Source organism: Haemaphysalis longicornis, unplaced genomic scaffold, assembly GCF_048455015.1.
Source record: "Haemaphysalis longicornis isolate Haplotype H1 unplaced genomic scaffold, Haemaphysalis longicornis Haplotype H1 scaffold_3, whole genome shotgun sequence".
Classification (NCBI taxonomy): Eukaryota; Metazoa; Arthropoda; class Arachnida; order Ixodida; family Ixodidae; genus Haemaphysalis; species Haemaphysalis longicornis.
The window spans coordinates 230,115,145-230,126,299 of NW_027526335.1; the positions used below are offsets into that span (position 1 = coordinate 230,115,145).

General features: G+C 48.4%; 1 protein-coding gene across 2 annotated transcripts in view; it reads left to right on the forward strand.

Annotated features, from left to right (window-relative positions):
* Positions 1 to 889: 889 nt before the first annotated feature.
* Positions 890 to 11,155, forward strand: part of LOC144176035 (rifampicin phosphotransferase-like) — a 241,241-nt gene continuing 230,975 nt past the window's right edge. For both annotated transcript variants that reach the window (XM_077705142.1, XM_077705141.1), the window contains exon 1: positions 890 to 1,047. In XM_077705142.1, coding sequence (XP_077561268.1) covers positions 951 to 1,047 — 97 coding nt within the window. In that variant the 5' untranslated portion in view covers positions 890 to 950. The remainder of the gene's footprint in view (positions 1,048 to 11,155) is intronic.

An 11,155-nucleotide genomic window follows, 5' to 3' on the forward strand; every position in this document is an offset into this window, starting at 1 on the left:
ACAGAAAGAGGTCGCGAAGGTGGAAGCAGCACTTCAAGGCGACAATGTCAGTCCCATCGTTAGTATTGGGTTTTTTGTCGTGTTTACAAGGTTTGCACCATGCATCGTCCGCATGCAAGATGTCTTCTCGCACTGAGAATGAGCCTCCTAGGAGGCTGTTACAAGCTTCTGCTCCGGCCAACTTTGTCTGAGAAGGGAAATGACGATGCGCAGCCACAAAGCTATGCGACTGTGCGACAGCTCTTGCGAGACCGCTCGTGTGCGACTGGGCTCTCCCGCGTGCCGCAGTCAATCGTGGTCCTGCGTCTAATTACATCATCTGAGATTAGTGATGCATCACAGCAAGCAGCGAGTATCCCGCGTGCTTCTTTCTTCGCGCTTGCCTTTTCGCGCTCGGAAAATATTTCCTCGCCGACAGCATATAGACCATAACTTACGGGGTTCACGTACCCGCCGCAGTGAGTGGCACAGTAGTTTAACGGTTGCGCTGTCGAGAGCAAGCAGGTGGGTTTGACCCACGCCCTGGCTGCTTTTTTCACAGAGGCAAAAAACGGAACGCCCGTAAGCACCCCCCGTGTTCGAAATTTATCCGGGGCCCTACACTTCGGCGCACCTGGTAGCCCGGCCTCAGCGCTTTGAACCCCTGAGTCAATCAAATCAACATGGTGCACGTGGAGACATTGTAAAAAGAGCTGCACTTTGCCCCCACCAGTCACTGCAATGCGGATGGTCGCGAGATGCCGCTCTTCTGGGTGTCCTGCGCACAGTCAACACCGAAGAAGAGTCGACAAGGCGGCCGGCCGTGCCCGATTGTGATCACGCCCAGGTACGCACCTGATTGCGCGCGCGCGAGCGGCTGTCGCTAATCGGGCGTCACGAGTGCCTCGTCTCGCCGAGGTCGCGTGCGTCTCGGATAAAAGCGCCCACAGGGCGCTCCTTGCAGAGGCGCTATGGCGAGCACGGCGGCGGCTGCGGCGCTGGCGGCCGCGCTCTGGGCGGTACTCGCGCAGCTCTACCACCGGGCGTTCGGGCTCTGGTTCGACAAAGGTATGGGCACCCATGCGGTACTAAATATGACAGGTCGGTCCACGGAAAACGCTGATCTAGTGAGTGAAACGGGAGGCTGCAGTGATGGCGCTGCAGCCGGTTTGTACCACGAAGCGAAGGCACAAGTGTGTGCCAAAGGTGTAAACTAGGCGCTGCACGGTTGTTCTGTTTCAAGAAAAAAGTTTCGCTAGATCTGGGCCGTGTAAGATGTTGGAAGTCCATGTGGTGGAATGTTAGAGTTGCTCAGCCATGCAATGTATACGCAGTGTGAATACTCTCCTCAATAACTTAGGGTCTTACCAGGTTTCAATTTTCCAGCTGTAACTACGTGTGATATAATTTTACGGTTTTTTCCACCGCAATACTATTACAGTGTATGGGTAGTGAGTGAGAGACGTCGCCTGAACGCACCTCCGCGAGCAGATCATGCCTGCGAGCCTATAGGGACCATATACTGGTCTCGAGGAGCAGTATACAAACAGCAGGATTGCAGCACGCGTTGGAGGCTACACCGTAAGAAGATAACTGTCCTATCCAATAGCGGGGCTCCGGACGCATGGCGAAGTTTATTTAAGGCAGAATTTCAATTAAAAACACGTTTGTTTTATGGAAGCTTTGCGCTAACGATGCCGGATGCCCCAAACTCTTTAACGCAATAATTAGGTTATAATTTGCCAATAAGGTTCCAATTTTGTTTACCAGGCTTGTTTTATTCAAATAAATACTTTTTTGGTCATGTTTTATTCAAATATAAGACAGTCTAAAGAATAAGCACGCACGATATCACAAAATCTTGAAAAATAAAGGAATATCTTGCGTCCGTTCATGGCTAAAAATTTACGACTTTGAATCTTTCGAGAAGGATTTTATTCGAACTGATCATATGAAAATCATCCCATGTGCATATAACGACCCTCAACGCTAGTTGTTTGAGGCGTATAATAGTCGTGTAGCATGATAAACTATCACGCGACGCAGCCAAAGATGCGTTATTACTTCCGTACTTTTCCGCCAGAGTATTTGGGAATACGATGCCAGAAAATGCATAAAACAAAGGGCAGTCTAAGTCGCTAAAGTTTCTTCAATAGCGTTGTCGGCTACAGTCTGGTTGTAGCAGCCGCAGCCCACGTTTCACTATAAAGGCCTGGTTCCCAACAGAAATAACTGGCTAGCAAAGGTGACCTACTGGAACATCTCTGGCAAAAGCAGACTTTCATGGTTGGCAAATGCACGCTATAAAAAGGAATGTCAGAAATAACCTTGGGCATTTCGTGCTGATTGCTTCTTGGTCTGTTACAGAAGCTTGATTGCAGCAGGTCAGGGCTGGGTTATATAGTCTAGAACCGCTATTTCTCATAATGGGCGTGTTAATTAAACCGTTTTTCAAATTTTCTAGTGCCACCAAACCCTACCGTTGGAGCAGGGGGTGTTCTAGCCTGGTCTGGAGGCTTCTTTCATTTTTTTTTTTTTTTTTGCAATTTCCTGCTTGAACTGTACGCTGGATTGACGAGGGATGTACCACGCCACCGCTAGAAGTGGGCTATAGGGGCGCGCCGTAGTGGAGGGCTCAGGATTAATTGCGACCCTTCGACATGTTTAACGTGCCCCGAAATCTCGACACACGGGCTTCTCCGCATCTCTCCTCCACCTGAAAAGCGCCTGCCGCGGTGGCTCAGTGGCTAAGGCGTTGTGCCGCTGGGCGCAAGGACGCGGGTCCGATTCCCGGCCGCGGCGGCCGGTTTTCTGATGGAGGCGAAAAGCAAAAAAAGCCCTTGCGTTCGCGGCGCACGTTAAAGGTCCCCAGGAGGTAAAAATTAATCCGGAGCCTTACACTACGGCGCGCCTGATCACCTGAGTAAAGTCGGCGCGTTAAACCTCCCAATAATCACCATCTTCCCTAAAAGCAGCCACCACGGCTGACATCGAACCCGCGTCCTTGGGGTTAGCAGCATAAGCTTGAACTGTTAAACACGCGGAGGCGACAGTCCTAAATGCAATATGGTCGCGCTGTTTACCTTTGTTTGAACTCACGCCCTCCTCTCTGCACAGATAATGGGGGGAACCCGAGCACGAAAAGGAGTCGCGCTAGTCGGGAGGATTGCGCCGCGCATACCAATCGCGCAGTTACAATGGCGCCGCGTCATGCAGTACCACAAAATATACCGGGGCGACAAATAAAAAAAAAACTTGAGCCTTTCCACTCTGTGAAGGTGAATGACCAGCGGAGCATTTAAGCCCACAGCATTCAAGTGACGCACAATTAAATTGCACGGAACGAGCTAATAATAGTCCCCTTGAGCTTTCCTTGGACGAATTCCTACAAGAGACACATTCATATTAGCGCTCACTTGTATTTCGACTCTGGTGATCTTGAAAATGCCGCCCATCAACGATAACAAATCCGCTCAAAATGCATATCCAGACGTATAAGCTTGATGTGCAAATCGTGTTTTGAACGGTGTGCAAATTTGGCGGTGACCGCGTGCTCATAATAGCGCATAGCGCATACGCCGTTTGTTTTCCTACGCCTCGCACTTGAGAGACACGTGAGACCTCGGGGCGTTTTTTTCATGGATATGAGCAACACGAGACACCCTAGCCATATAATAAAGGGTTAACAGCGCACAAACACTACAACACACAATCAAGAGAAGTCAGGACAAGCACTGAAGCGCTGGTCCTGTCTTCTCTTCCTTGTGCGTCGTCGTGTTTGTGCGCTCTTAACCCTTTGTGATGCTACACTGAACTAGCCCACCAAGCCATCCTCGTGAACTAGCCGTATAAGCTTCGCTCTGCATAAAAGCGGTAAACCAAAAGCAACGCAGTCGCATGGGCGGCACACAGCGTACACGCGGGCGGGCACTGTGCGCTCTTTCCCACATCGCCTCGCCGTCTTTTCGACCTTCACAGGGTGGCTTAGCGGTGCATTGGACCTCTGGCTCGGACTACGGTTTACAGCACGACGTCTTCAGGTGGCTAACGCGTGGGGAAGAATTAACTACCGCGAGCCGCTCACCCTTCCTCGGCGATGTCCACTGGAGTTTTCCCCCCTTAGGCCGTCGCAAGGCCGACACGCATCACGTGTTGTGCGCGTGGTCGCTGAAATCGGTCCTTATACGCCTCCATGGCTCCTTCCGCGCCTGCCCCCGGGTACCCCTATAAACAACTGGTGTGCTTTCGGGGCCTTCCGCCACCACAGAGATGCAGTTCTAAATTGGCACTAGGAGTGCTATCAGTGCTGTAAAAGTTCCTCATCGTCGTAATCGGCGCACTTATATACGCCCAGTGCAGAACGAAGGCCTCTGCCATTGCCGTGTGTCATTCCCTCCATGTAGTCATTGGTATTGTCCGTTAGACTCTTCCTTCTGTTAATCTTATCTGGGGTGTCTTTCACCAGGGTTGCTTTACTTAAAACGCTTGTTTCCTATTTTTAAGCGTAGCTCCAATCATTCTTCCCATGCCTCTTTGAAGCGACTTAAGTTCACCGTCGAGGCATGCAGTAAAGTTTCTGCTTCTCAAGTGATCCCCTTTGCCGCTTCCCTTAACGAAACAATGCAGTCCGCAAATCTCAAGTGGCTCAGATATTCTCGATACACTAGAATGCAGCCCTTCTCCGAATAACGCTTCCGAAACGGCCCCTCCAGACTGCTGTAAACAGTTTCGGATAGATAGTGTCTCCTAGCCTCCCGCCCTTGCCTGACAGAACCATGTCATTGTTCTTTTAAAGGACGATAATCGCGTATTCCTTGTACAGGGAGCGGTGGCCGAATTAGGGCCCCTCCTTAGGCCGAACGGCATCACTGCGACCCCTAAGTAAGTCAGCGGGAACCAACGGGCGGCACTCTGACGGCGCGTTTGAACTAAAGAGCCCTGTAGTTCGAACTGTCCCCGCGCCCCCACCTGACATCTTTTAACGTTGCCATACCAGACTGCGCGTAGCCGTTTTCACAGGGCAGCGCTGGACTATAGAGTCTCGCGGGTTGCATTGCGGCTCGCAGCCACTAGCCGAAACTGAATCCGTGGCTGTCCACCTGGAGGCAGCAAAGTTCGTCAGGGTTGCGCGTCTGATTGCGCGTCTGACAGGAAAGGCCGCTTTCAGTGCTGGGCACCGCCGGGCGGTGCTGGGCGCGGCTGCGGAAGTGCCGCGCAGCAGCCGGCGCAGCACGCGTTCGTGCCGACTTCGGCCTGTCGCTAACTTGCGCGGCGGCGCCTATGATGCGTGAAGGGCGGCCTCCCCGCATAACTTGAAGCTTGCCGTGAGAGTACGTGCACCCAGGCACACTAGAGGCGAAGAGCGAGGACGCCCGTGTGTCAAGATTTAAGCTAATCAAAATTAATACGCAGCCCTCTGCTAAGGCGCGCCTCATAGCCCAGATGTAGCAGCTTCGGTGCTTCAAACCTGAACATTCCAATTCAAAACTCTACCAATTTTACCATTGCTGCGCTTTGACCTCAGTCACCTTTGGATGAATAGCTGAGGAAAATCTATGCCAGTGTCACAAACTTCCACGTACCGCGTCTAGTATATTAATAGCAGAGGTTCTTAATATTATTGTACACCATCCAGTATTGGTATCCAGTCGCTCAGTTCATTGCATGACTCCATCCTATTCCCCCACGAGAGGCCTGTGGAACCTCCTGGTTCCTGGTCCTGGCGTCGGTCGCCGGCGCGGCCCAATCGTCGCCTAGCCGACAGGTAAATGACAAAATTAGACCCCCGCCGCTCTGCGCTGTGCCAGTGTCGAGCCGCGCTTATCCATCGAGAAGGGGGAAAGAAAGAGGACCGGCAGCCCAAGGCAGTCCGACCGCAGCGGACCCTTTGTATGTTTTTTTTTTCTCCGCGTTAGCGCGGCTGTAAAAGGAGCGTCCGTGTACAGGCAACACAGTCTCGTTCGAATGTCGTGCTGTCGCGGTGGCTTTTGCCCGTGCGTGCATCTTCATTGACGACCCGCATCTTTGAAGACTCCAACGTGCTCCCGGGTTCTCGAACCGCCGTATTCTTCACCGGACGGCCTGGCCTGCATGGAAGCACCCCTTCGAAGGTATCCACTCCGCCTGTGGACAGCGGTGCATCATCGGCCTTGTCGGTGAATATCGTTGGACTTTCATGTCTGACATATTCATTGAACTGTTTCCGTTTCAGTTAACCTCTCAACTTTGTAACATTCGTTTCGTTTACTATCTTCGTTTGTACCATTTCCGTAACATTCGACTTTCTCGTATATGGCTATTTCGAGTCCCGTCTCGTCTACTTTTCATTGTCTCGTTCCTGTAGCGTAGCTCACCTGTTGAAATATAAATCTCCAAATGTATTTTTATTCAAGTGCCTGTCTCATTCTTTCCACTCCTGTCGGCGAAAGCTTCGAAGCAGACGGAACCCACTCGTCACCGGTGATCTGTAGAGTCGATGGAATTGTTTCCTCGACATCTGCTAGGAAATGCACGCATAGGAAACAGCGACGATCCGTTTTTAAGCGTCACCCACACTCAACCAGTCTCAACGATGAGAAGCAAGTGCGCCTAGCTCCCTCGTGTTGGTGACGCCATGAGTCTTCGTCCACGACTCTTCCCTTGCGATAACCAACCAGCTTAGTGGTTACTAAAACAGTAGGATGCTGCGGATTTGGCGTTTGGGCAAATGGTCAGACCATTTTCCGAGCAGACGGATAGCATGGAGGGAAAATGAGCGATGGACAAGTTGGTATTGCGTCATTATTGAGCCGCAGCGCATTCAAAACAGGAGAGAGAAGGGAGACGCAGAGTGAACGCTGAGCTGATTGATTAATAGGCTTTAATGAGAAAGAGGCAAGACGTCCTCTTGGAGAAAAGGTGGGAAGAAGGGAATAAAAGGGGGTGGAGAAAAGAGGATATGGAGTTTTGGAAGGGCGCATGAAGTTCCTGCATCTTATTTTACAAAACACACTGGAGGGCACTATAGCTGTTGTCAGCTTGTCCCGATTCCCTTAAAGTATACACTTAGGGGCACCGCAATCGTTGTACAGTTTGTGCACTTTCACTTCGAGTTCTTCCAGAGGTCAATCTGCAGAAGGGGTCGTTGTTGACGCATTAAACAACCCCCCCCCCCCCCCCCAAAAAAAAAAAAAAAAAAAAAAACAGATGAAACTTTTCGAACGGCAAAACATCTGCACACAGGTCAGAACTGTAACAACAACGCCTGAACGCGCGGCCTCCCATGTGTGCAGCGCAGCCTGCTGGCAGCCACTGTCGTAACCAGCGAGGTTACTGCACTGTGCGACGACAGCCAGGCATCTGAAAACTATATACAGTTAAACCTGGATATAACGAAGTTGACAAACATTCGAATGTTTTCGTTACATCCAGAATTTCGTTATATGCAGGTTTCAAGTTAAACTTCGCGGGAATGAAGCAGAAACAAAACCAATGTGCTAGGCATCAGTGATGCAGAACTCGCCCTTGTTTAAGGACATATTTCACACTTGAAAACTTCGTGATTTGCGCTTGCTGCTACTATACACGCCGCCGAAGTTACAAACATAACTAACTACCAGTTTTCCTTTGTGATACTTTTCGGTGCCTGGACGCGTTTCAAGAGCCAAACTTATTTATTTATTTATTTATTTATTATACCTCAAAGGCCCCTGTACAGGGGTTTTACATGAGGGGTGGGCATACATTAATAATACAGTGGTTGAAAGTCAGTACAAAATTTCTTCGACGGCTTGGTGAAAACGGATGGGACTGGAGTGGACCACGGCTTCGGCGGGAAGGTCATTCCAGTCTTTGGCTGATTTTATGAAAAAAGAATTCTGATGGGCAGAGGTGAGCGTCTTTCCTGGGTAAACAGCCAATGGGTGGTGGACGCGGTCAGAGTGACGATGTACTTCTTTAATGACGTTGGGAGCTGTTCGAGAATGATAAAACTTATGAAACAAGCAGAGCCGCCTAACTTTGCGCCTTGTTTCTAGTAGAGGAAGATTAGCTTGACTTTTTAGATTAGTGACGCTCGTGCGATAGGAATAGTCCGAAAAAATAAACCTTGCCGCACGGTTTTGTACAGATTCAAGTGTATTAGATAAGTTAGAAAGGTGGGGATCCCAGATTGCACATGCGTATTCGAGTTTAGGTCGTATAAGTGTTTGATAGGTTAGCAAGTTGACGGATGTAGAACAAAAACGTAAATTTCGGCGCAAGTACCCAAGAACGCGATTGGAATCATTGGTCACGTTAGTAATGTGAGTTGTCCAAGTAAGATCCTGGGTTAAAGTTACGCCTAGATACTTATAGGTTTTTACAGACGAAACGTTACAATTGCCAATTACATAGCAATGCGAAATGTAGGCCGGCCTGCGATGGAATGACACTGCTGAAGTTTTAGTGACGTTTAAAGACATTAACCATGTATCGCACCAATTTTTAATAATATGAAGGTCGCGCTGGAGAATTATATTATCATTGCTGTTGTAGATGGGACGATATAGGACGCAATCAGCAGCGAAAAGACGTATGTTAGACTGGATATTAGTTGGCAAGTCGTTGATGTAAATTAGGAATAGCAAGGGTCCCAGAACTGTTCCTTGAGGCACTCCTGAGAGAACGGGAGATAGGCTAGAAGAGTGTGAGTTGGCGAATACAAACTGCTTACGGTTAGTTAGAAAATTTTGCAGCCAAGCAAATACAGCGGGGTCAAGGTTTAGACGAGATAACTTTAGAAATAATCTGTTATGTGGGACTTTATCAAATGCCTTCTCGAAATCTAGAAATAAGGAGTCTACAGGTACATTCTTGTCCAGGTTAGTACTTAAGTCGTTAATAAATAAAGCTAACTGGGTGTCGCATGATAGTCCATTAAGAAAGCCATGTTGATTGGGGTGGAAAAAGTTAAGGGACGTTAAGAATTTTGTAATGTGGGAATAAATAACATGTTCCATGAGTTTACACGAGATACTAGTAAGCGAAATAGGACGGTAGCTGTTTTGTGACGATGGATTACCTTTTTTTGGTACTGGAATGATCTTGCCCACCTTCCAGTCCTGCGGGACCACTCCAGATGATAGCGACTGTTGGAAAATGAGCGAGAGTATAATACTGGATATGTGTTTAGTATTTTTGAGGATTTTGGAATTGATGCCATCCACGCCTGATGAAGAAGTGAGCTTGAGCGATTCAATCAGTTTCAAGATACCGTTAGCCTCAAAGGTAATGCCGGGCATGATTGGGTGATCGTAGAAAGGAAAGTTCGGTAATTCTGTATCGGGCTCCTTCGTGAACGCCGAGCAAAAGGTAGAATTTAATTGACGGGCAACATCAGACACTGGAATCGGACAATTATGTTCGTCATACAAGCAGATGGGTTTTGAATGGTTGGGATTTATTGCTTTCCAGAATTGTTTAGGGTTATTCTGTAGCATGGTGGGCAGAGATGTAGAGAAGAAAGACCGTTTAGCTTTAGCCGAAAGCGATAGGAAAAGTTTCTCAGATTGGCGATACCTGTCCCAAGCACTAGCATTGTTTTTTATTTTAGCCGCTTTATATTGCCGCTTCTTTTTGTTCTTAAGGCGCTTAAGTGAGTTATTAAACCAGGGAGACGTTGATCGTTCAGTCACAGAAATAGTGGGGATGTATTTTTTTATTAGAGTCTCTAATTTATTTTTGAAGAGTAACCAGTTACTTTCAACAGAACGGTCAAAAAAGTTTGGAACAAAATCTGCATAAAAATCCTCAAGTTCCGCATTCATACTACCGTAATCGCCTTTGTCGTATAAGGTTATCGTTTTTCTAATTCGCGGCTGGACGGGCACATCGCCTTCAACTGAAACGTGGATGATAGAGTGGTCCGATAGTCCTGGGTGATATGAAATAGACGAAACGCTTTCTGGGTTAGATGAAAGCACAAGGTCAAGGATCGATGAAGTGTGGTCCGTCTGTCTTGTCGGATTTGTGACGAGTTGAGTTAAACCAAAAGTGAGGCACGTGTTAACAAAATCAGCTTCTATGTTATGCCTCAGAGTTGACGCTGCAAGATTTGACCAATTGATTGCTGGAAGGTTAAAATCGCCGAACAAAAGAAAAGAAGCCTGGCGATGGGAAGAAATTAAAGAACGAAGCGCTTCATGCAGATGAATGACAAAGGAATGGTCAGCGTCGGGCGGGCGGTAGCAAACACCAATGGTAATTGGGGGATAGGACGAATTGCAGCGCACAAAGAGCAGTTCAAGTGGGGAAGGAACGTTTATTACGGAGCACTGTAAGCTGCTGTGAGCAGCTATCAGTACCCCGCCGCCCCGTTTACCAGAACGATCGCAGCGAAAAATGCCAAAGTTAGGAAATGCAGATTCAATTTCGGAGTCGCTTATTGAAGCACTGAGCCACGTTTCGGTTAGAGCAATGAGATTACATTCCATGGTATCATTGAGGGCATGAAGCGAATCACATTTGGGTAGAACACTCCTGATATTAGTATAAAGACAAGACAGGGCAGTAGCATTCGAGGGTTTTTTGCTCTTGATGCTGAAAGGGCGGCTTTTAGCGAACTTCATGCTCTTTTCTGCAGCCAAAATTGCTGAAGGGATGCTAGCTGCGACAGTCTACCGGGCGGTGACGTTCTTCCTACTCGCCGGTGGAGACGGCATTTACAATTGCGAGATTTGACTTGGAAAGACAAACCTCTCCATATTTATTCATCGGAAATCATCCATGAACACATATATCAGGCGACACAGGCGACTACACGCCAACAGGCAGGCCTTAGCACCTAAATGACACCGAACTCACACGTGGAAACGCATGAGAGATTGAGGTGCGGGCGAAATTGTCTAAATTAGTGCATTTCGCCAGCCAGTTTTTCAGAAAAAGGGCACGAAACCTTGACTCATCAGTGTAGCGAACCCGTCACATCCAGGTTAAGCGTCGCAACTCCTTCGTTACATAGAGGTCTTCAATGAAGGTGGGAGTGGGGAACTGAAAAACTTCGTTAAATCCAGGAAGTCGTTACATAAAGGTTCATTACATCCAGATTTAACTGTTCTGCGAATACTTCTGTGTTCTACATAGGTAGTCTATCGTCACCACAACGGCCAACGACTGTTATAAAGATTAGCTTCGGCTGATAACAAGAGAAATCTTGATG